A 25,932-nucleotide genomic window follows, 5' to 3' on the forward strand; every position below is an offset into this window, starting at 1 on the left:
CCTGTCAATGACGATCTCAACTGGGAAACATGGTAGGTCAGACAAAACAATGACAAGCAAAAAATGACATGGTATGGAAATTACTTTTATTAACTTCTTCATTTGCAAAGCAGGATATCCATTGCATTGTAGCACATGGGCAGCCACGTGTGGTACTGCTTCTAAAGCACCTGAAGGGTTATGGCACTACCAGAAATGCAAAAGAAATTAAAAATCCTCAATAGAGTTGTACTACATAGCATTCATTTCCCCCGATAATATATCTGGTACTATTAAACCTCGTGAAATTGACCGTAGCAAATTCCAATTTGTTTCCCGTTTCCGCCATCTAGTGTTGAATATTTTGACGTCGGCGACGCAATTCCTGCGTAAAATACGTGATAAAAGCGTAGGTCAAATGTGGGAGGGAGCTCTGCGTTTCCTGTACCGCTACATTGTAACTGATCATCAAATTACACAATGTAAATCCAAATCGGAACATTATTTTCAAACGCAGAACATATCATTCATGTCATATCCATCACCTGGAATACCGGGTGGCAATTAACCAACGAATACATGATTTGCGGTCTAAATATCAGGCGCTGTCACATTGACAGCGGTAGGATATCCGGAAGACTTGAGGGAGGTTTGCGCGAGCCATTGCGGTGTTGACGTAAGAGCTCAAGCCTTTTCAACCGATGTCTAAGATGCGGTGACATATTTAAATTATATATTTTATTATGAATACCATGCATGCCAAAATAACATGTTTCTGAGTTGTGTTAATTAGTACGTCACTGACAGACTAAGGGCATATGTAAAGTATGTATGTATGTGGCTATATGATAAGTGTATGATGATAAGGGCAAGTGTGTATGTCTAGTGTGTAATGTACAGTGTCTATTTTGTATACAGCAGTGCTGTGTGTCTAAGACAATTTGGGACAATAAAGTTAATTCTGTCCTATTATATAGGTATGTTATGTGGTATGTTATGATAGCTTTATGTCAGGTTTTTGGTCCCAGTCAATCAGTGCATTAAGGCATTGTCATAATGCGTGTTTAATACCTTGAATCAGAAGAACATGTTTTTCTGAAACCCTGGTATCATTATCTCTGTGTCTCTGTGACTTTAGAGTTGATGGTGATAATGTTTAGTGTTCTGTATTGGGAAGATGATCATGAGATGACTAGTCAAGCAGTAATGTACCTGTTTCTCATCCATTATTCATTGCATTGTACCAGGACCCGCCTCCAAGGTGACATACATCCAATCACAGACTAGCATGGGAGAAGATGGACATTCCAGCTGCCAATCAGAGCTACGGATATGGCGGGCAGCCCGGGGTGTGTCATAATGGCTGGTCAGCAACCACACCCCCGACCGGTCTTGGATGTACCGCTGCCCAAGGACTCTCCAGTGACCCTCTACCCAGCTTACAGGGTCTGAACCTGGGCCCAGCCTCACACCAGAGTCCCTCTAATAACATCCCTCAATCCATGGCTCAGTTACAGTACTCACACCAGGGCTGTCTCAGCAGTCTTCCTACGCCCCCATTTAGGAACCAATCACCTTCAGCTCTTAGACCATGCCTGAATCAAGAGCCTCACATACCACATGTACACATGGGTAATTATATTTCCTACAACATTCCTCCACCATCAACACTCCTCACTCTGAAACAAGGTCCGCCAGCTAGTGGGCCTCCATCCACGATACCGTCTTCAAACCAGGGTCCCCAGAATACTGTCTCTCCTTCAGTCTCTTCCTCTCCTCCATATCCTCCATATCCGTCTTCAAACCAGGGTCCCCAGAATACTGTCTCTCCTTCAGTCTCTTCCTCTCCTCCATATCCGTATGCAAACCAAGGCTTTGTGAATGGCCCTGCAGTGACGTTAACAAGTCCAAACCAAGGCTTTGTGAATGGCCCTACTGTGATGTTAACAAGTCCAAACCAAGGATTTGTGAATGGCCCTGCAGTGACGTTAACAAGTCCAAACCAAGGCTTTGTGAATGGCCCTCCTGTGATGTTAACAAGTCCAAACCAAGGCTTTGTGAATGGCCCTGCAGTGACGTTGACAAGTCCAAACCAAGGCTTTGTGAATGGCCCTCCTGTGATGTTGACAAGTCCAAACCAAGGCTTTGTGAATGGCCCTGCAGTGACGTTGACAAGTCCAAACCAAGGCTTTGTGAATGGCCCTCCTGTGATGTTGACAAGTCCAAACCAAGGCTTTGTGAATGGCCCTGCAGTGACGTTGACAAGTCCAAACCAAGGACCTCCCAACAGCAGTTTTTCCTCCATGTCACCATGTGGAAGCCAGAGCCAACAGTGTTCACACCCGTATCCTCCACAACTCACCTCACCAGTCCAGCAGCAACCTCAATGGACCCTGCCTCAGCAACACTATAGTCACAGTGGTAAGCTATACACTAACATACAAACAGAGCCACAGTGATAATCTATACACTAACATACAAACAGAGCCACAGTGGTAAGCTATTTAAAAAAAAAAAAAAAAAACCTTTATTTCAGTCAGTTAAGAACAAATTCTTATTTTCAATGACGGCCTAGGAACAGTGGGTTAACTGCCTGTTCAGGGGCAGAATGACAGATTTGTACCTTGTCAGCTCGGGGTTTTGAACTTGCAACCTTTCGGTTACTAGTCCAGCTCTCTAACCACAAGGCTACCCTGTCGCCCCTATACACTAACACACAAACAGAGTCACAGTGGTAATCTATACACTAACATGCAAACAGAGTCACAGTAGTAATATATACACTAACATACAAACAGAGTCACAGTGGTAAGCTATACACTAACATACAAACAGAGTCACAGTGGTAAGCTATACACTAACATACAAACAGAGCCACAGTGATAATCTATACACTGACATACAAACAGAGTCACAGTGGTAAGGTATTTTAATTTTTACATTTATTTATTTTTAACTAGAGTCACAGTGGTAAGAACAAACTTATTTTCAAACAGAGTCACAGTGGGTTAACTGCCTGTTCAAACAGAGTCACAGATTTGTAATTATCACTCACATTTGAACTAGAACACAGTGATAATCTATCCAGCTAACATACAAACAGAGTCACAGTGGTAATATATACACTAACACACAAACAGAGTCACAGTGGTAATATATACACTAACATACAAACAGTCACAGTGGTAATCTATACACTAACATGCAAACAGTCACAGTGGTAATTTATACAATAACACGCAAACAGTCACAGTGGTAAGCTATACACTAACACGCAAACAGAGTCACAGTGGTAATCTATACACTAACATACACACAGAGTCACAGTGGTAAGCTATACACTAACACGCAAACAGTCACAGTGGTAAGCTATACACTAACACGCAAACAGAGTCACAGTGGTAATATATACACTAACATACAAACAGAGTCACAGTGGTAAGCTATACACTAACATACAAACAGAGTCACAGTGGTAATATATACACTAACACGCAAACAGAGTCACAGTGGTAAGCTATACACTAACACGCAAACAGAGTCACAGTGGTAAGCTATACACTAACATACAAACAGAGTCACAGTGGTAAGCTATACACTAACATACAAACAGAGTCACAGTGGTAATCTATACACTAACACGCAAACAGAGTCACAGTGGTAATATATACACTAACATACAAACAGAGTCACAGTGGTAAGCTATACACTAACACACAAACAGAGTCACAGTGGTAAGCTATACACTAACATACAAACAGAGTCACAGTGGTAATATATACACTAACATACAAACAGAGTCACAGTGGTAAGCTATACACTAACATACAAACAGAGTCACAGTGGTAATCTATACACTAACATACAAACAGAGTCACAGTGGTAAGCTATACACTAACACGCAAACAGAGTCAGGTGCAGGCAGTAAAACTCTGACACATTTTTCCTATAATATTAGTGAATAATTGTGTTGTAGTATGTTGTTCCTGACTCCTCTCTGTCTCTCAGGTGTAATGTACAAGCCTGGTGCCACCTCACATCCTGTACAGGAGGGTACCACCATGCAACCGGTGAGAAAACAGACCATATTAACAACAACGTGTAGTAACAGACGCTCACATCATTAGTGTGTCCTTATTACTAATTATAAACCGGGTGGTTCAAACCCTGAATTCTGATTGGCTGACAGTCGTGATATATCAGATCGTGTACCACGGGTATGGCAAAACATTTATTTGTACTATTCTAATTACATTGGCAACCAGTTTATAATAGCAATAAGGCACCTATGGCCAATATACCACGGCTATATAGGCCATATACCACACCCCCTCGGGCCTTATTGCTTAATTATAACGTTGTTATACTAGTGTGTCTCTGCATACTAGAAGTGACTAATCTGTCCTGGTGTCTCTCTCTTTCTGTGTGTCCATGTCCAGTCCTGTCCGTCTCTGGGGGACAGTGGGATGTCCGGCCCCAGCTCACCTATCTCGGAGTCACGCTATGGCCTACACCCTCAGCTTCTACCCAGCGCTGTAAGTGTCGCTCCTCGTCCTCTAGACGTCATCCTCCTTTCTCGCTATGTTTCTCCCACTGAAGACACTGCACAACTGCTTCTCTCTCCCCTCTCTCTTTCTCTCCTCTCTTCTCTCTCGTTCTCTTCTCTCTTTTCTCTCTTTCTCTCTCTTTCTCTCCTCTCTCTTTCTCTTCTCTCTTTCTTTTCTCTCACTCTCTCTCGCTCCTCTCCTCTCCTCTCTCTCTCTCTCTCTCCTCTCTCTCTTTCTCTCTCTCTTTCTCCTCTCTCACAACTGCTTCTCTCTCTTCCTCTTCCCTATCTCTTTCTCTCTCTCTCTCTCTCTCTTTCTTTCTCTCTCGCTTTCTCTCTCTTTCTCTCTCTTTCTCGCTTTCTCTTTCTCTCTCTCTCTTTCTCTCTCGCTCTCTCTTTCTCTTCTCTCTTTCTCCTCTCTCTCATCCCTCTCTCTTGTCACTCCTCTCCATATTTGTATTATCTCTGTCTTTCTCCTTCTCTCCTCTCACTTTCTATCCTCTCTCTCTCTCCCTCTTCCCTACTCTCTTCTCTCATTCTCCTCTCTCTCCTCTCACTTTCTATCCTCTCTCTTTCTCTTCCCTACTCTCTCCTCTCATTCTCCTCTCTCTCCTCTCACTTTCTATCCTCTCTCTCTCTCTCTCTCTCTCTCTCTTCCCTACTCTCTCTTTCTCCTCTCTCTCTCTCTCTCTCTCTCTCTCCCTCTCTCTCTCTTTCTCTTCTCTCCCTCTCTCTTTCTCCTCTCTCTCATCCCTCTTTCCTGTCTCTCTTTCTCTCTCTCTCTCTCTCTCTTTCTCTTTCTCCTCTCTCTCATCCCTCTCTCTTGTCTCTCCTTCTCTCCATATTTATCTTATCTCTCTTTCTTTCTCTTCTCTCACTTTCTATCCTCTCTCTCTCTCTCACACTTTCTATCCTCTCTCTCTCTACTCTCACTTTCTATCCCCCCTCTCTCTCTCTCTCTCTCTCTCTCTCTTTCTCCTCTCTCTCATCCCTCTCTCTTGTCTTTCATTCTCTCCCTCTCTCTCTCCCTCCTTTCACTTTCTATCCTCTCTCTCTCCTCGCTCAATTCAATTCCAGTTTAAGGTCTTTACTGACAGGGGAAACATAAGCAAGTGAAGTAGACAATAAACAATACAAATGAACAGTAAACATTACATTACAAGTTCCAAAAGAATAAAGACGTTTCAAATGTCATATTATGTCTATATACAGTGTTGTAACGATGTGCAAATAGTTAAAGCACAAAAGGGAAAATAAATAAACATAAATGTAGGTTGTATTTACAACAGTGTTTGTTCTTCACTGGTTTCCCTTTTCTTGTGGCAACAGGTCACAAATATTGCTGCTGTGATGCACACTGTGGAAATTCACCCAGTAGATATGGGAGTTTATCAAAATTGGGTTTGTTTTCAAATTCTTCGTGGGTCTGTGTAGTCTAAGGGAAATACATGTATCTAATATGGTCATATATTGGACAGGAGGTTAGGAAGTACAGCTCAGTTTCCACCTCATTTTGTGGTCAGTGTGCACATAGCCTGTCTTCTCTTGAGAGCCATGTCTGCCTATGGAGGGCTTTCTCAATAGCAAGGCTATACTCACTGAGTCTGTACATAGTCAAAGCTGTCCTTAAGTTTGGGTCAGTCACAGTGGTCAGGTTTTCTGCCGCTGTGTACTCTCTGTTTAGGGCCAAATAGTATTCTAGTTTGCTCTGTTTTTTTGTTAATTCTTTCCAATGTGTCAAGTAATTATCTTTTTGTTTTCTCATGATTTGGTTGGGTCTAATTGTGTTGCTGTCCTGGTGCTCTGTGGGGTCTGTTTGGGTTTATGAACAGAGTCCCAGGACCAGCTTGCTTAGTGGACTCTTTTCCAGTTTCATTTCTCTGTAGGTGATGACTTTGTTATTGGAGGCTTGGGAATCACTTTCTTTTAGGTGGTTGTAGAATTTAACAGCACTTTTCTGGATTTTGATCATTCGCAGGTATCATCCTAATTCTGCTCTGCATTCATTATTTGGTGTTTTACGTTGTACACAGAGGATATTTTAGCAGAATTCTGCATTTTTGGTTGGTGAGCGGACCCCAGACCTCACAACCATAAAAGGCGAATGGGCTCTATGACTGATTCAAGTATTTTTTGCCAGATCCTAATTGGTCTGTCAAATTTTATGTTCCTTTTGATAGCATAGAATGCCCTTCTTGCCTTGTCTCTCAGATCGTTCACAGCTTTGTGGAAGTTACCTGTGGCGCTGATGTTTAGGCCAAGGTATGTATAGTTTTTTTGTGTGCTCTAGGGCAACGGTGTCTAGATGGAATTTGTATTTGTGGTCCTGGCGACTGGACCTTTTTTGGAACACCATTATTTTGGTCTTACTGAGATTTACTGTCAGGGCCCAGGTCTGACAGAATCTGTGCAGAAGATCTAGGTGCTGCTGTAGGCCCTCCTTGGTTGGGGACAGAAGCACCAGATCATCAGCAAACAGTAGACATTTGACTTCAGATTCTAGTAGGGTGAGGCCAGGTGCTGCAGACTGTTCTAGTGCCCTCATCAATTTGTTGATACAGTGTATATATCAACGGGACAGCAGGTAGCGTAGGGGTTAGTGTTGTACTAGTAACCGAAAGGTTGTAAGATCGAATCCCCGAGCTGACAAGGTAAAAAAATATCTGTCGTTCTGCCCCTGAACAAGGCAGTTAACCACTGTTCCTAGGCTGTCATTGTAAATAAAAATGTGTTCTTAACTTGCCTAGTTAAATAAAGGTAAAATAAAATATGTGTTGAAGAGGGTGGGGCTAAAGCTGCATCCCTGTCTCACCCCACGGCCCTGTGGAAAGTAATGTGTTTTTTTGTTGCCAATTTTAACCTCACACTTTTTTTGAGTACATGTACAGTGCCTTGCGAAAGTATTCGGCCCCCTTGAACTTTGCGACCTTTTGCCACATTTCAGGCTTCAAACATAAAGATATAAAACTGTATTTTTTTGTGAAGAATCAACAACAAGTGGGACACAATCATGAAGTAGAACGACATTTATTGGATATTTCAAACTTTTTTAACAAAGAAAAAATTGAAAAATTGGACGTGCAAAATTATTCAGCCCCCTTAAGTTAATACTTTGTAGCACCACCTTTTGCTGTGATTACAGCTGTAAGTTGCTTGGGTTTGTCTCTATCAGTTTTGCACATCGAGAGACTGAAATGTTCCCATTCCTCCTTGCAAAACAGCTCGAGCTCAGTGAGGTTGGATGGGGAGCATTTGTGAACAGCAGTTTTCAGTTCTTTCCACAGATTTTTGATTGGATTCAGTTCTGGACTTTGACTTTGCCATTCTAACACCTGGATATGTTTATTTTTGAATCATTCCATTGTAGATTTTGCTTTATGTTTTGCATCATTGTCTTGTTGGAAGACAAATCTCCGTCCCAGTCTCAGGTCTTTTGCAGACTCCATCAGGTTTTCTACCAGAATGGTCCTGTATTTGGCTCCATCCATCTTCCCATCAATTTTAACCATCTTCCCTGTCCCTGCTGAAGAAAAGCAGGCCCAAACCATGATGCTGCCACCACCATGTTTGACAGTGGGGATGGTGTGTTCAGGGTGATGAGCTGTGTTGCTTTTACGCCAAACATAACGTTTTGCATTGTTGCCAAAAAGTTCAATTTTGGTTTCATCTGACCAGAGCACCTTCTTCCACATGTTTGGTGTGTCTCCCAGGTGGCTTGTGGCAAACTTTAAACAACACTTTTTATGGATATCTTTAAGAAATGGCTTTCTTCTTGCCACTCTTCCATAAAGGCCAGATTTGTGCAATATACGACTGATTGTTGTCCTATGGACAGAGTCTCCCACCTCAGCTGTAGATCTCTGCAGTTCATCCAGAGTGATCATGGGCCTCTTGGCTGCATCTCTGATCAGTCTTCTCCTTGTATGAGCTGAAAGTTTAGAGGGACGGCCAGGTCTTGGTAGATTTTCAGTGGTCTGATACTCCTTCCATTTCAATATTATCGCTTGCACAGTGCTCCTTGGGATGTTTAAAGCTTGGGAAATCTTTTTGTATCCAAATCCGGCTTTAAACTTCTTCACAACAGTATCTCGGACCTGCCTGATGTGTTCCTTGTTCTTCATGATGCTCTCTGCGCTTTTAACGGACCTCTGAGACTATCACAGTGCAGGTGCATTTATACGGAGACTTGATTACACACAGGTGGATTGTATTTATCATCATTAGTCATTTAGGTCAACATTGGATCATTCAGAGATCCTCACTGAACTTCTGGAGAGAGTTTGCTGCACTGAAAGTAAAGGGGCTGAATAATTTTGCACGTTTTTGATTTGTTAAAAAAGTTTGAAATATCCAATAAATGTCGTTCCACTTCATGATTGTGTCCCACTTGTTGTTGATTCTTCACAAAAAAATACAGTTTTATATCTTTATGTTTGAAGCCTGAAATGTGGCAAAAGGTTGCAAAGTTCAAGGGGGGCGAATACTTTCGCAAGGCACTGTATTTTATAATGTCGTATGTTTTTCCTCCAACACCACTTTCCATTCATTTGTGTAGCAGACCCTCTGAGTCGACCCTCAGGACCCTCTGAGTCGACCCTCAGACCCTCATGCCAAATTGAGTCGAAAGCTTTTTTGAAATCAACAAAGCATGAGAAGACTTTGCCTTTTTTCTGGTTTGTTTGTGAATTAGGGTGTTTAGTGTGAATACGTGGTCTTGTCTTACGGTAATTTGGTAAAAAGCCAATTTGACATTTGCTCAGTGCATTGTTTTCACTGAGGAAATGGACTAGTTGCTAATGACCCATCTCTCTCTCTCTCTCCTCTCTCTTTTCTCTCTCTCTCCTCTCTCTCTTTTCTCGCTCTTTCCCCTCTCTCTCTCCTCTCTCTTTTCTCTCTCTTTCCCCTCTCTCTCTCCTCTTTCTCCATCTCTTTCTCTTCTCTCTCTTTCTCTCACAGGTGCGTATGATGGAGGAGGACAGGACAGCGTGGGAGGGGAAGGTGTTTGTGTCTGAACCCATCTCCTCTCTACCTCCGCTGGCTACCACAGACTGTGTCATGGAGGACAAAGGTAGGCCTCAGGCAATACAGCAATTCTGTATAATATTGACATAAATAATCATATATTTTATAAATAAGACAAAAAAATAGAACATTTTATTGTAGCTATAGTTATAATTATATCAATGTAGCCTATCGCCCAGCCCCTGTGTGAGCGTGTACGCTTTGACAGCAGACCAGCTCTGTGGTTGTCTCTCTCTGTGTCACTAGGTAACTGCAGTCCTCGGTTCATCCTTTCTACCTCCTACTGCGTTCCGTGTGATGGCCAGACGGCCCTCCAGAGCCACCTACCCCTGGGGGCCCTAGTCAGCCCTCTGGCTAAGCTACACACAGGAGAGGTACTAACCTGTATTATCACAGTTATAGCCTCTTACAGCCTGGTCCCAGATCTAATTGTGCTGTATAGCCAACTACTATTGTCTATAACGACCATATGGTTGTTGTTATGCCATAATAGTGGCCATTGAAGTTGGCTGTGCAACACAAACAGATCTGGAAGGGAAAGAGGGATACCTTGCCACCTCGCCAGGCGTTTCAGCCTATCAGTACCCGCTAGAGCTCGTTGTCGGGCGTCTCCTTTAGCATACACATCAGATGCATATCAACCTGCAACATGCAGCAAACAGAAGCACCAACACTTGATAAATAGTGCATAAACTATTGTAAATAATTCATTGCATGAAGAAATATTAGTGTAAATGCACCTATATCAATAGACAACAACAATAGTTATTTGTTCAGATAGAGTCAAGGATATGTTTTGTATAATTCTGCAAAGTCCTACAACAAAAATGTAGGCCTATAGCCTATTTTAGTTTCCCTTCTGATAAAAACATGACAGTGTAATCCATTCGATCAACTTCATTTGTAGATTTGGTTAGTAATAAGAGTTTTAGCGGGGCGGCATGGTAGCCTAGTGGTTAGAGCGTTGGGCTCGCAACCACAAGGCTGCAATCTCAAATCCCCAAGTTGACAAGGTACAAATCTGTCATTCTGCCCCTGAACAAGGCAGTTAACCCACTGTTCCTAGGCCATCATTGAAAATAAGAATTTGTTCTTAACTGACTTGCCTGGTTAAATAAAGGTCAAATATGAGTAATTCATACAGTTCCAGCTTCTTTTGACAAAGTAGAAACGAAAACACACAATGATAATAGTATATATAACCAGACAGATCACAGGTCAAATGATTGATTGGGTTCCTATAGAAAAGCACCAGTGCATCAACAATTGTAAAGGATGAATTGCGTAAATAAACAGCATATTTTAAGTTTGTTATTTTACTAGTTTTTGTTTTGTAGCCAGAGTCCAATGCTGCTGCGTGAGTGGTCATGTGCTGAATGTAGGGACAGTGGACTGGTCATGTGCTGAACGTAGGGACAGTGGACTGGTCATGTGCTGAATGTAGGGACAGTGGACTGGTCATGTGCTGAACGTAGGGACAGTGGACTGGTCATGTGCTGAATGTAGGGACAGTGGACTGGTCATGTGCTGAATGTATGGACAGTGGACTGGTCATGTGCTGAACGTAGGGACAGTGGACTGGTCATGTGCTGAACGTATGGACAGTGGACTGGTCATGTGCTGAACATATGGACAGTGGAGTGGTCATGTGCTGAATGTATGGACAGTGGAGTGGTCATGTGCTGAATGTATGGACAGTGGATTGGTCATGTGCTGAACGTAGGGACAGTGGAGTGGTCATGTGCTGAACATATGGACAGTGGAGTGGTCATGTGCTGAACGTAGGGACAGTGGACTGGTCATGTGCTGAATGTAGGGACAGTGGACTGGTCATGTGCTGAACGTAGGGACAGTGGACTGGTCATGTGCTGAACGTAGGGACAGTGGAGTGGTCATGTGCTGAATGTATGGACAGTGGAGTGGTCATGTGCTGAACGTAGGGACAGTGGACTGGTCATGTGCTGAACGTATGGACAGTGGACTGGTCATGTGATGAACGTATGGACAGTGGACTGGTCATGTGCTGAATGTATGGACAGTGGACTGGTCATGTGCTGAATGTATGGACAGTGGACTGGTCATGTGCTGAACGTATGCACAGTGGACTGGTCATGTGCTGAATGTAGGGACAGTGGACTGGTCATGTGCTGAACGTAGGGACAGTGGACTGGTCATGTGCTGAACGTAGGGACAGTGGACTGGTCATGTGCTGAATGTATGGACAGCATGGATATTCTTGAAAAAGTGACATTTGGAAATAGAGCTGCACCTCTTGAATTATGGGAGTTATTTGACAAAGGGAAGTGTCTTAGGAACTGCGGAATCTGCTCTTTCAGATACCATATAGAAATCCCAATGTTTACCCTGCGTCTGACTCTGAAGGAGGATTTGATGAAGTGATGATCTTTTCCCTGGGTCTGTAAATTACAAGATGCGCCCATCTCTTCATGTACAATTTGACAACTGTTCGGCGTAATATTGTCACTCATCAGATTATTGTCAATTTAATCTTGTCTACCTCTTATAATCTGTGAAGTCCGATTTGTTAGGTGTAGTTTCGATGGTCCGGCTGTGCAGGCGGACTGGCATCGTTTGTTTCTCACTCATCAAGTTTGTTAGAGTCAAGGATGTGTTTGTCATTATTCTAAAGGCCTACTCTAACGCATAGCATGTTTTCATTTCCCTTACAGCACATGTGATCAGTAATATAGTTATAGTAAATAAAACGCTCCCATAGCAGCTTCCTTTTACAAAGTAAAGCGTAAAGAGAAAGGTATCAACCCCCAAGTCGTGCTGTCAAATGATTTGCTGCTGATAAACAGGCATAACACAAACTCATCATTACAGTATCATTCTACAGTATTGTATTTCTAAATGAAATCACCCTCCTTATCATTAGTTGGGCTTAATTTAAATGAAATCAACCTCTTCGCCCTCCTTATCATTAATTAGGCTGGGTACCAACGTCCTACAGCACATTGTCTTGGTGCCTGGCTGGGTACCAGGGTCCTACAACACATTGTCTTGGTGCCTGGCTGGGTACCAGGGTCCTACAGCACATTGTCTTGGTGCCTGGCTGGGTACCAGGGTCCTACAACACATTGTCTTGGTGCCTGGCTGGGTACCAGGGTCCTACAACACATTGTCTTGGTGCCTGGCTGGGTACTAACGTCCTACAGCACATTGTCTTGGTGCCTGGCTGGGTACCAGGGTCCTACAACACATTGTCTTGGTGCCTGGCTGGGTACCAACGTCCTACAGCACATTGTCTTGGTGCCTGGCTGGGTACCAACGTCCTACAGCACATTGTCTTGGTGCCTGGCTGGGTACCAACGTCCTACAGCACATTGTCTTGGTGCCTGGCTGGGTACCAACATCCTACAGCACATTGTCTTGGTGCCTGGCTGGGTACCAACGTCCTACAGATCATTGTCTTGGTGCCTGGCTGGGTACCAACATCCTACAGCACATTGTCTTGGTGCCTGGCTGGGTACCAACGTCCTACAGCACATTGTCTTGGTGCCTGGCTGGGTACCAAGGTCCTACAACACATTGTCTTGGTGCCTGGCTGGGTACCAACATCCTACAGCACATTGTCTTGGTGCCTGGCTGGGTACCAACATCCTACAGCACATTGTCTTGGTGCCTGGCTGGGTACCAACATCCTACAGCACATTGTCTTGGTGCCTGGCTGGGTACCAACATCCTACAGCACATTATATTGGTGCCTGGCTGGGTACCAGGGTCCTACAACACATTGTCTTGGTGCCTGGCTGGGTACCAACATCCTACAGCACATTGTCTTGGTGCCTGGCTGGGTACCAGGGTCCTACAGCACATTGTCTTGGTGCCTGGCTGGGTACCAGGGTCCTACAGCACATTGTCTTGGTGCCTGGCTGGGTACCAGGGTCCTACAGCACATTGTCTTGGTGCCTGGCTGGGTACCAACATCCTACAGCACATTGTCTTGGTGCCTGGCTGGGTACCAACATCCTACAGCACATTGTCTTGGTGCCTGGCTGGGTACCAACGTCCTACAGCACATTGTCTTGGTGTCTGGCTGGGTACCAACATCCTACAGCACATTGTCTTGGTGCCTGGCTGGGTACCAACATCCTACAGCAAATTGTATTGGTGCCTGGCTGGGTACCAACGTCCTACAGCACATTGTCTTGGTGCCTGGCTGGGTACCAACATCCTACAGCACATTGTCTTGGTGCCTGGCTGGGTACCAACATCCTACAGTCCTACAGCACATTGTCTTGGTGCCTGGCTGGGTACCAACATCCTACAGCACATTGTCTTGGTGCCTGGCTGGGTACCAACATCCTACAGCACATTGTCTTGGTGCCTGGCTGGGTACCAACATCCTACAGCACATTGTCTTGGTGCCTGGCTGGGTACCAGGGTCCTACAACACATTGCCTTGGTGCCTGGCTGGGTACCAACATCCTACAGCACATTGTCTTGGTGCCTGGCTGGGTACCAGGGTCCTACAACACATTGTCTTGGTGCCTGGCTGGGTACCAACATCCTACAGCACATTGTCTTGGTGCCTGGCTGGGTACCAGGGTCCTACAACACATTGTCTTGGTGCCTGGCTGGGTACCAACATCCTACAGCACATTGACTTGGTGCCTGGCTGGGTACCAACATGCTACAGCACATTGACTTGGTGCCTGGCTGGGTACCAACATCCTACAGCACATTGACTTGGTGCCTGGCTGGGTACCAACATCCTACAGCACATTGTCTTGGTGCCTGGCTGGGTACCAACATCCTACAGCACATTGACTTGGTGCCTGGCTGGGTACCAACATCCTACAGAACATTGTCTTGGTGCCTGGCTGGGTACCAACGTCCTACAGCACATTGTCTTGGTGCCTGGCTGGGTACCAACATCCTACAGTCCTACAGCACATTGTCTTGGTGCCTGGCTGGGTACCAACATCCTACAGCACATTGACTTGGTGCCTGGCTGGGTACCAACATCCTACAGAACATTGTCTTGGTGCCTGGCTGGGTACCAACATCCTACAGCACATTGTCTTGGTGCCTGGCTGGGTACCAACATCCTACAGCACATTGTCTTGGTGCCTGGCTGGGTACCAACATCCTACAGCACATTGTCTTGGTGCCTGGCTGGGTACCAACATCCTACAGCACATTGTCTTGGTGCCTGGCTGGGTACCAACATCCTACAGCACATTGTCTTGGTGCCTGGCTGGGTACCAACATCCTACAGCACATTGTCTTGGTGCCTGGCTGGGTACCAACATCCTACAGACATTGTCTTGGTGCCTGGCTGGGTACCAACATCCTACAGCACATTGTCTTGGTGCCTGGCTGGGTACCAACATCCTACAGAACATTGTCTTGGTGCCTGGCTGGGTACCAACATCCTACAGAACATTGTCTTGGTGCCTGGCTGGGTACCAACATCCTACAGAACATTGTCTTGGTGCCTGGCTGGGTACCAACATCCTACAGAACACATTGTCTTGGTGCCTGGCTGGGTACCAACATCCTACAGCACATTGTCTTGGTGCCTGGCTGGGTACCAACATCCTACAGCACATTGTCTTGGTGCCTGGCTGGGTACCAACATCCTACAGCACATTGTCTTGGTGCCTGGCTGGGTACCAACATCCTACAGCACATTGTCTTGGTGCCTGGCTGGGTACCAACATCCTACAGCACATTGTCTTGGTGCCTGGCTGGGTACCAGGGTCCTACAGCACATTGTCTTGGTGCCTGGCTGGGTACCAGGGTCCTACAGCACATTGTCTTGGTGCCTGGCTGGGTACCAACATCCTACAGCACATTGTCTTGGTGCCTGGCTGGGTACCAACATCCTACAGCACATTATATTGGTGCCTGGCTGGGTACCAGGGTCCTACAACACATTGTCTTGGTGCCTGGCTGGGTACCAACATCCTACAGCACATTGTCTTGGTGCCTGGCTGGGTACCAGGGTCCTACAGCACATTGTCTTGGTGCCTGGCTGGGTACCAGGGTCCTACAGCACATTGTCTTGGTGCCTGGCTGGGTACCAGGGTCCTACAGCACATTGTCTTGGTGCCTGGCTGGGTACCAACATCCTACAGCACATTGTCTTGGTGCCTGGCTGGGTACCAACATCCTACAGCACATTGTCTTGGTGCCTGGCTGGGTACCAACATCCTACAGCACATTGTCTTGGTGCCTGGCTGGGTACCAACATCCTACAGCACATTGTCTTGGTGCCTGGCTGGGTACCAACATCCTACAGCACATTGTCTTGGTGCCTGGCTGGGTACCAACATCCTACAACACATTGTCTTGGTGCCTGGCTGGGTACCAACATCCTACAGCACATTGTCTTGGTGCCTGGCTGGGTACCAATGTCCTACAGCACATTGTCTTGGTGTCTGGCTGGGTACCAACACCCTACAGCACATTGTCTTGGTGCCTGGCTGGGTACCAACATCCTACAGCACATTGTCTTGGTGCCTGGCTGGGTACCAACATCCTACAGCACATTGTCTTGGTGCCTGGCTGGGTACCAGGGTCCTACAACACAGTGTCTTGGTGCCTGCCTGGGTACCAGGGTCCTACAACACATTGTCTTGGTGCCTGGCTGGGTACCAACATCCTACAGCACATTGTCTTGGTGCCTGGCTGGGTACCAGGGTCCTACAACACATTGTCTTGGTGCCTGGCTGGGTACCAGGGTCCTACAACACATTGTCTTGGTGCTTGGCTGGGTACCAACATCCTACAGCACATTGTCTTGGTGCCTGGCTGCGTACCAGGGTCCTACAACACATTGTCTTGGTGCCTGGCTGGTTACCAACATCCTACAGCACATTGTCTTGGTGCCTGGCTGGGTACCAACATCCTACAGCACATTGTCTTGGTGCCTGGCTGGGTACCAACATCCTACAGCACATTATATTGGTGCCTGGCTGGGTACCAGGGTCCTACAACACATTGTCTTGGTGCCTGGCTGGGTACCAACATCCTACAGCACATTGTCTTGGTGCCTGGCTGGGTACCAGGGTCCTACAGCACATTGTCTTGGTGCCTGGCTGGGTACCAGGGTCCTACAGCACATTGACTTGGTGCCTGGCTGGGTACCAACATCCTACAGAACATTGTCTTGGTGCCTGGCTGGGTACCAACATCCTACAGAACATTGTCTTGGTGCCTGGATGGGTACCAACATCCTACAGCACATTGACTTGGTGCCTGGCTGGGTACCAACATCCTACAGAACATTGTCTTGGTGCCTGGCTGGGTACCAACGTCCTACAGCACATTGTCTTGGTGCCTGGCTGGGTACCAACGTCCTACAGCACATTGTCTTGGTGCCTGGCTGGGTACCAACGTCCTACAGCACATTGTCTTGGTGCCTGGCTGGGTACCAACATCCTACAGAACATTGTCTTGGTGCCTGGCTGGGTACCAACATCCTACAGCACATTGACTTGGTGCCTGGCTGGGTACCAACATCCTACAGCACATTGTCTTGGTGCCTGGCTGGGTACCAACATCCTACAGCACATTGTCTTGGTGCCTGGCTGGGTACCAGGGTTCTGCAGCACATTGTCTTGGTGCCTGGCTGGGTACCAGGGTCCTACAGCACATTGTCTTGATGCCTGGCTGGGTACCAGGGTCCTACAGCACATTGTCTTGGTGCCTGGCTGGGTACCAACATCCTACAGCACATTGACTTGGTGCCTGGCTGGGTACCAACATCCTACAGAACATTGTCTTGGTGCCTGGCTGGGTACCAATGTCCTACAGCACATTGTCTTGGTGCCTGGCTGGGTACCAACGTCCTACAGCACATTGACTTGGTGCCTGGCTGGGTACCAACGTCCTACAGCACATTGTCTTGGTGCCTGGCTGGGTACCAACATCCTACAGAACATTGTCTTGGTGCCTGGCTGGGTACCAACATCCTACAGCACATTGACTTGGTGCCTGGCTGGGTACCAACATCCTACAGCACATTGTCTTGGTGCCTGGCTGGGTACCAACATCCTACAGCACATTGTCTTGGTGCCTGGCTGGGTACCAGGGTCCTACAGCACATTGTCTTGGTGCCTGGCTGGGTACCAGGGTCCTACAGCACATTGTCTTGATGCCTGGCTGGGTACCAGGGTCCTACAGCACATTGTCTTGATGCCTGGCTGGGTACCAGGGTCCTGCAGCACATTGTCTTGGTGCCTGGCTGGGTACCAGGGTCCTACAACACATTGTCTTGGTGCCTGGCTGGGTACCAGGGTCCTACAGCACATTGTCTTGGGTACCAGGTGTCCTGGCTGGGTACCAACGTCCTACAGCACATTGTCTTGGTGCCTGGCTGGGTACCAGGGTCCTGCAGCACATTGTCTTGGTGCCTGGCTGGGTACCAGGGTCCTGCAGCACATTGTCTTGGTGCCTGGCTGGGTACCAGGGTCCTACAACACATTGTCTTGGTGCCTGGCTGGGTACCAGGGTCCTACAGCACATTGTCTTGGTGCCTGGCTGGGTACCAACATCCTACAGCACATTGACTTGGTGCCTGGCTGGGTACCAACATCCTACAGCACATTGTCTTGGTGCCTGGCTGGGTACCAGGGTCCTACAGCACATTGTCTTGGTGCCTGGCTGGGTACCAACATCCTACAGCACATTGTCTTGGTGCCTGGCTGGGTACCAACATCCTACAGCACATTGTCTTGGTGCCTGGCTGGGTACCAACATCCTACAGCACATTGTCTTGGTGCCTGGCTGGGTACCAACATCCTACAGCACATTGTCTTGGTGCCTGGCTGGGTACCAGGGTCCTACAGCACATTGTCTTGGTGCCTGGCTGGGTACCAACATCCTACAGCACATTGTCTTGGTGCCTGGCTGGGTACCAGGGTCCTACAGCACATTGTCTTGGTGCCTGGCTGGGTACCAGGGTCCTACAGCACATTGTCTTGGTGCCTGGCTGGGTACCAGGGTCCTACAGCACATTGTCTTGGTGCCTGGCTGGGTACCAACATCCTACAGCACATTGTCTTGGTGCCTGGCTGGGTACCAGGGTCCTACAGCACATTGTCTTGGTGCCTGGCTGGGTACCAGAATCAGAATCCTATTTAGCAACATTTATAAATTGTTTTATTTATTTGATTTCATGCTTATGTGAGATATGTCATTAGTGTCTGGCTTTGGATCATACTGTTGGCCGGTTGCAGTTATCTGTTCTTGTCCTGGCTCAGTTACTTGGGCCACAGAAAGGGGGAGGTCAAGCTTGTCTTCATATGTAAACATAGCTTTTAAATCATGTGAAGGGGTGATTGAGGCTGGGTACCAATTATCCTTGGCTCCACAATGTCTTGGTGCCAGTCACTGTGTCTCAACATCTTGTCAGGAGGTTGTATTTGGTGCCTGGATGGGTTTTGTTTTTGGTCCAACATCCTAAGCACATTGTCTTGGTGCAAAGCTGGCTAATTTATAGCCATGTGCAACTGCATTGAACTTGGTGCCTGGCTGGGTATCCAACCTCACAGCACATTGTTTTGGTGCCTGGCTGGGTAAACATCCTACAGCACATTGTCTTGGTGCCTGGCTGGGTACCATGTGTTAACATTGCCAACAGCAAATTGTCTTGGTGCCTGGCTGGGTACCAACATCCTACAGACATTGTCTTGGTGCCTGGCTGGGTACCAATGTCCTACAATACATTGTCTTGGTGTTTTTACAATGTACAAATGGTAAAGGACACAAGATAAAATAAATAAGCATAGATATGGTTTGTATGGTGTTAATGGTGTTGTCTTGGTGCCTGGCTGGGTACAACAGGTCCTACAAATCATTGTCTTGGTGCCTGGCTGGGTTTCACCCAGTAGATATGGGAGTTTTTCAAAACATTGTTTTGGTGCCTTTGGCTGTGTAATCAAAATATGTCTCTCTAATATGGTCATTGACTTGGTGCCTGGCTGGGTACCAGTTTCCTACAGCACATTGACTTGTGGTGCCTGGCTGGGTACCAACATCCTGTCTTCTCTTGAGTGCCATGGCCTGGGGCCTTTCTCAATAGCAAGGCTATGCTCGCTGGTCTGTACATAGTCAAAGCTTCCTTAATTTTGGGTCAGTCACATTGGTCAGGTATTGGTGCCTGGCTGGGTACCAAATAGCATTCAGTTTGCATTGTTTTTTTGTGCCTTCTTTACCAATATGTCAAGTAATTGTCTTTTGTTTTCCTGGCTGGGTACCAACGTGCTGCACATTGTCTTGGTGCTCTGGCTGTGGTACCAGAGCCCCAGGACATTGTCTTGGTGCCTGGCTCCAGGTTCATCTCCTAGGTGATGGCTTTGTTGTTTTGGTGCCTGGCTGGTTATAGAATTTAACAGCTCATTGTCTTGATAATTAGTGGGTATCGGCCTAATTCTGCTCTGCATGCATTATTTGGTGCCTGGCTGGGTACCACACCTACAGCACATTGTTTTGCAGAATTCTGGCTGGAGTCCAACATTTGTCCCATTTTGTCTTGGTGCCTGGCTGGGTACCAACATCCTACAACCATTGTCTTGGGCTCTATGACTGATTCCAAGTATCCTTAGCAGCAAATTGTCTTGGTGCCTGGCTGAAATTTATCCTTTTGATGGCACATTGCCCTTCTTGCCTTGTCTCTCAGATCCACACAGCTGTGGAAGTTACCTGGTCGCTGATGTTTAGGCCAAGGTATGTATAGTTTTTTGTGTTGCTCTAGGGCAACAGTGTCGAGATGGAATTTGTATTTGTGGTCCTGGTGACTGGACCAACATCCATTATTTTGGTCTTACTGAGATTTATTGTCTTGGGCCTGGCTGGGAATCCAACATCTAGAACATTGTGCTTGGTGCCTGGCTGGTGACAGAAGCACAGATCATCAGCAAACAGCAGACATTTGACTTCAGTGCCTGGCTGGGCCAACATGCTGCAGAACATTGTCTTGGTGCCTGGCTGGGTACCAGTTCCTTGAACATTGTCTTGGTGGGGCTGCTGCATCCCTGTCAGAATCAGAATTATTTAGGTAAAATGTTTTATTTTTTGATTTCATGTTTTTGTGTAGATATTTTAGAATGTCTATTTTTGGATAATACTGTTTCCATCAGTTTGTATATCTGACCTCATGCCAAATTGGGCTCAGTTTTTGGGCCAACAAAGCATGAGAAGACTTTGCTTTGTTTTGTAAACATGTTTGGTCATGTCAATTAGGGTGATTGAGGGTGAATACATGGTCTGTTGGCTACAATGGCTGTGTGCCAATCACTTGTCTTTGTGATCTTGTTTTCATTGAGGTGTGTATCTGCTGTTAATGATAATGATGAGGTTTTCCCAAGTTTTTGGTCCTGATATTCCACGATAAGAACATAGATTAGGGTCAAATTTGTCTCCATTTTTGTGGATTGGGGTGAAGTCCTTGGTTCCAAATATTGGGGAAGATGCCAGAGCTCATGATGTTAAAGCTGTTTTAGTATAGAAGGAATTTGGTCTGTAAATCATTTCATTGAGGATACATCAACACCACAGTCTCTCAATGTGCCAAACTGATAGAGACATACCCCAAGCGACTTACAGCTGTAATCGCAGCAAAAGGTGGCGCTACAAAGTATTAACTTAAGGGGGCTGAATAATTTTGCACGCCCAATTTTTCAGTTTTTGATTTGTTAAAAAAAAAAAAAATTGTTAAAAAAGTTTGAAATATCCAATAAATGTTGTTCCACTTCATGATTGTGTCCCACTTGTTGTTGATTCTTCACAAAAAAATACAGTTTTATATCTTTATGTTTGAAGCCTGAAATGTGGCAAAAGGTCGCAAAGTTCAAGGGGGCCGAATACTTTCGCAAGGCACTGTGTATATATATATATATATATATATATATATTTTTTTTTTTAGGAAATGAAACGTGGCGGTTCTAGTGTTAACCCAACCCCTCTGAATCAGAGAGTGGCACCAGGCTAGTCTCACGAAAAATACAAATACATTAAATACAAGAAAGGGCTGGTGGGAACTATTGATAACAAAATAGGAGTTAAGCCATCACTATATTTAGAATCGAGAACCACTAGAATCTGTCGAGCTTGTGAATCCTGTTCCTTACCCTGGTTGTTTTGTGCTCTCCAGCGCCCCCTGTCTGTGTGTATGGAGGCAGACACTGTAAAGGGCTGTGGGGAGTGTGGGGCTTACATGTGTTCAGCTATGGGATGGCAGGACTGTGGACAGAGATTCTACTGCCCATTCTGTGGGAAACTCCGTGAAGGTAAGATATATTTATCCTGCTCAATGTCTTCTGTTCTCTTCTCAGCCTGGAACACTTGCTGTCTCCATCTCTTTCTCTCTCCCTGCCCTTTCTCTTATTCTGCTTTAAATAACTCATGTTCCCTCTGTTTCTGTCCGTCTTTACTCTGTCTCTCCCTCCTAATCGTTACTCTCTCCCTCCCCTGTCTCTCTCTCTCCCCCTCCCCTGTCTCTCCCTCCTAATCGTTACTCTCTCCCTCCCCTGTCTCTCTCTCTCACCCTCCCCTGTCTCTCCCCCCTAATCGTTACTCTCTCCCTCCCCTGTCTCTCTCTCTCCCCCTCCCCTGTCTCTCCCCCTAATCGTTACTCTCTCCCCTCCCCTGTCTCTCTCTCTCCCCCCTCCCCCTGTCTCTCCCTCCTAATCGTTACTCTCTCCCTCCCCTGTCTCTCTCTCTCCCCCATCCCCTCCCCTGTCTCTCCCTCCTAATCGTTACTCTCTCCATCCCCTGTCTCTCTCTCTCCCCTCCCCCCCCTGTCTCTCCCTCCTAATCGTCTACTCTCTCCCTCCCCTGTCTCTCTCTCTCCCCCTCCCCTGTCTCTCCCTCCTAATCGTTACTCTCTCCCTCCCCTGTCTCTCTCTCTCCCCCTCCCCTGTCTCTCCCTCCTTATCGTTACTCTCTCCATCCCCTGTCTCTCTCTCCCCCTCCCCTGTCTCTCCCTCCTAATCGTTACTCTCTCCCTCCCCTGTCTCTCTCTCTCCCTCCCCTGTCTCTCTCTCCTAATCGTCTCTCTCCCTCCCCTCCCCCTCCCCCCTGTCTCTCCCTCCTAATCGTTACTCTCTCCATCCCCTGTCTCTCTCTCTCCCCCTCCCCTGTCTCTCCCTCCTAATCGTTACTCTCTCCATCCCCTGTCTCTCTCTCTCCCCCTCCCCTGTCTCTCCCTCTGCCTCTCCCTCTGTCTCTCAGTTGGATGGCAGCATTACCAGCCAACACAGGGAGTAGAGGGGAACAGAGTGGACAGAGAGCAGAGACCTGAGCTCAGTCTGGGCTCCTATGAGATACTGGACAGTCAACAGGATGTGTCTGCTGCTGTGTTGCTCCTGGCTGTGGATGTGTCTGCTGCAGCACTGAGAGGAGGACACCTGGAGCTCATCAGTCAGCAGCTACGTTCTCTACTCACATCGCTAAATAGGTAAAACACACACACACACACACACACACACACACACACACACACACACACACACACACACACACACACACACACACACACACACACACACACACACACACGCACACACACACACACACACACTTATATGACATCATACTTAGTGAGATCCCTCTTTGTTTGTTTAAGGGAGGAAGGTGCGTTCCAATCAGATGTCCGTGTGGGGTTGATGACCTATGACAGCCGGATCCACCTCTATGACCTCAGCCCTGCCCTGTCCCGCCCACACATGCTGGTCGTCACGGAGACGGAGGACCTGCAGCTTCCTGTGAGGGAGGGGCTTCTGGTTCCACTCAAAGACTGCATAGACAGTATCAACAGGTAGGTTCGACACTCTTAAAAATAAAAAAGTGCTATCTAGATCCTAAAATGGTTTGTCGGCTGTCCCCCTTTGAAGAACCTTTTTTGGTTCCAGGTAAAAACCCTTCTTGGCTCTACATGGAACCCAAAAGGCTTTTACCTGGAACCAAAAAGCGTTCTACCTGGAACCAAAAATGGTTCTCCTCTGGGGACAGCCCAAAGAACCCTTTTGGAACCCTTTTGTTCTCACAGTGTACAGTATAGCATGGAGACATAGCTTGGGCAGTCAAGTATGTGTGCCTGCCTACTGCGTATACTAGCCAAGCACACTCAGAACAAATTAGCGATTGCCAATAAGCATTCCGGATGTGGACATCAGTCGAGACAAAGTGTCAATATAGAATTCTAACCCTGCAGAAAAGTATCAACTTGGCTGTAATACTAGAAAGGCTTACCTTAATGCACACAATGATTTCTTTAATTGAGTCAACCTTTCCTCTCTGTGTTGTGTAGTGTTCTGCAGCGTATCCCTCTGTTCAGTGCAGAGTGTGAGGAGGCCAGTGGAGTTCTCCTGGAGCTGCCTGTCAAGGCTGGACTGGCCGTTCTACAGGTCAGAACCTCTATCGAACACACACACACCAACTCTGAAGAAGAGTATGGAATTGTCCTGAGAAAACTCAGTAGTAGAAATATAACACGGGGCTTCTCTTCTCACCCTGCAGGAGTTGGGTTGTCCTGGCAAGCTGCTGGTCTTCCAAACTGCTCCCTTCACCGAGGGGACACACACACACAACTCCTCGAGCTTCTTCAGCTCCAACAAACCAAAGGTGAACACACACACACACACACACACACACACACACACACACACACACACACACACACACACACACACACACACACACACACACACACACACACACACACACACACACACATTCAGTAATTTAACCCTTTCTTCTCTCTCTCTGTTTTGTATCCCAGTCTCTGTTTCAGCCTCCGGACCCTGCTGTCTCATTGGCTAAGGAGTGTGTCAGTCAGGGCTGTGGCGTGCACCTGTTTGTGTTCTCCCAGCAGGATGTGGGCGGGGCTTGGCCGGGACATGTTCCTTACCTGACAGGTGGAGAGCTGCACTGCTACCACAGTCTCCAGGTAGCAGACCAGACATTAAGGAATGCAGGAATGTTACATGTGGCTAAACACTTGAGATAGAGTCATTAAAAAGAACCCCACTAATTATACATAAGCATTAATGTATGTATAAACACTGTTCATGGAAAAAATGTTTTATCCAAACACGGCTGCCATTCATTTCTAATGTGGAAAGTTGTGAAATGACCTTAGGGCACTTTCCCATACAATAGATGGCCATAAGTATGTGGACACCTGCTCGTCTAACATCTCATTCCAAAATCATGGGCATTCATATGGAGCTGGTCCCCCTTTTGCTGCTATAACAGCCTCCAGTCTTCTGGGAAGGCTTTCCACTACATGTTGTAACACTGCTGCTATAACAGCCTCCACTCTTCTGGGAAGGCTTTCCACTAGATGTTAGAACATTGCTGCTATAACAGCCTCTACTCTTCTGGGAAGGCTTTCCACTAGATGTTAGAACATTGCTGCTATAACAGCCTCCACTCTTCTGGGAAGGCTTTCCACTAGATGGTGGAACATTGCTGCTATAACAGCCTCCAGTCTTCTGGGATGGCTTTCCACTAGATGTTAGAACATTGCTGCTATAACAGCCTCCACTCTTCTGGGAAGGCTTTCCACTAGATGGTGGAACATTGCTGCTATAACAGCCTCCAGTCTTCTGGGATGGCTTTCCACTAGATGTTAGAACATTGCTGCTATAACAGCCTCCACTCTTCTGGGAAGTCTTTCCACTAGATGTTAGAACATTGCTGCTATAACAGCCTCCACTCTTCTGGGAAGGCTTTCCACTAGATGTTAGAACATTGCTGCTATAACAGCCTCTACTCTTCTGGGAAGGCTTTCCACTAGATGTTAGAACATTGCTGCTATAACAGCCTCCACTCTTCTGGGAAGGCTTTCCACTAGATGTTAGAACATTGCTGCTATAACAGCCTCCACTCTTCTGGGAAGGCTTTCCACTACATGTTGTAACACTGCTGCTATAACAGCCTCCACTCTTCTGGGAAGACTTTCCACTAGATGTTGTAACACTGCTGCTATAACAGCCTCCAGTCTTCTGGGAAGGCTTTCCACTAGATGTTGGAACATTGCTGAGGGGACTTGCTTCCATTCAGCCACAAGAGCATTATTGAGGTCGGGACTGATGTTGGGCGATTAGGTCTGGCTCCAGTCACCATTCCAATTCATCCCAAATGTGTTCGATGGGGTTGAGGTCAGGGCTCTGTGCAGGCCAGTCAAGTTCTTCCACACCGATCTCGACAAACCATTTCCATATGGAACTCCCTTTGTGCACGGAGGCATTGTCATGCTGAAACAGGAAAGGGCCTTCACCAAACTGTTGCCACAAAGTTGGAAGCAGAGAATCTAGAATGTCACTGTATGCTGTAGCGTTAAGATTTCTCTTCACTGGAACTTAGTGGCTCGAACCAATGAAAAACAGCCCCAGACCATTATTCCT

General features: G+C 46.6%; 1 protein-coding gene across 1 annotated transcript in view; it reads left to right on the plus strand.

Annotated features, from left to right (window-relative positions):
- Positions 1–391: 391 nt before the first annotated feature.
- The window catches only part of si:dkey-13n15.2 (protein transport protein Sec24C), a 36,956-nt gene continuing 11,415 nt past the window's right edge, over positions 392–25,932 (plus strand). The window contains exons 1-12 of the mRNA XM_064936697.1: positions 392–655; positions 1,227–2,400; positions 3,988–4,049; positions 4,419–4,514; positions 9,482–9,593; positions 9,794–9,921; positions 21,675–21,810; positions 22,754–22,979; positions 23,148–23,339; positions 23,832–23,928; positions 24,041–24,145; positions 24,303–24,470. Of these exons, the coding sequence (XP_064792769.1) occupies positions 1,278–2,400; positions 3,988–4,049; positions 4,419–4,514; positions 9,482–9,593; positions 9,794–9,921; positions 21,675–21,810; positions 22,754–22,979; positions 23,148–23,339; positions 23,832–23,928; positions 24,041–24,145; positions 24,303–24,470 (2,445 nt within the window). The 5' untranslated portion in view covers positions 392–655; positions 1,227–1,277. The remainder of the gene's footprint in view (positions 656–1,226; positions 2,401–3,987; positions 4,050–4,418; positions 4,515–9,481; positions 9,594–9,793; positions 9,922–21,674; positions 21,811–22,753; positions 22,980–23,147; positions 23,340–23,831; positions 23,929–24,040; positions 24,146–24,302; positions 24,471–25,932) is intronic.

This window comes from Oncorhynchus masou, chromosome 25 (assembly GCF_036934945.1).
Source record: "Oncorhynchus masou masou isolate Uvic2021 chromosome 25, UVic_Omas_1.1, whole genome shotgun sequence".
Lineage (NCBI taxonomy): Eukaryota > Metazoa > Chordata > Actinopteri > Salmoniformes > Salmonidae > Oncorhynchus > Oncorhynchus masou.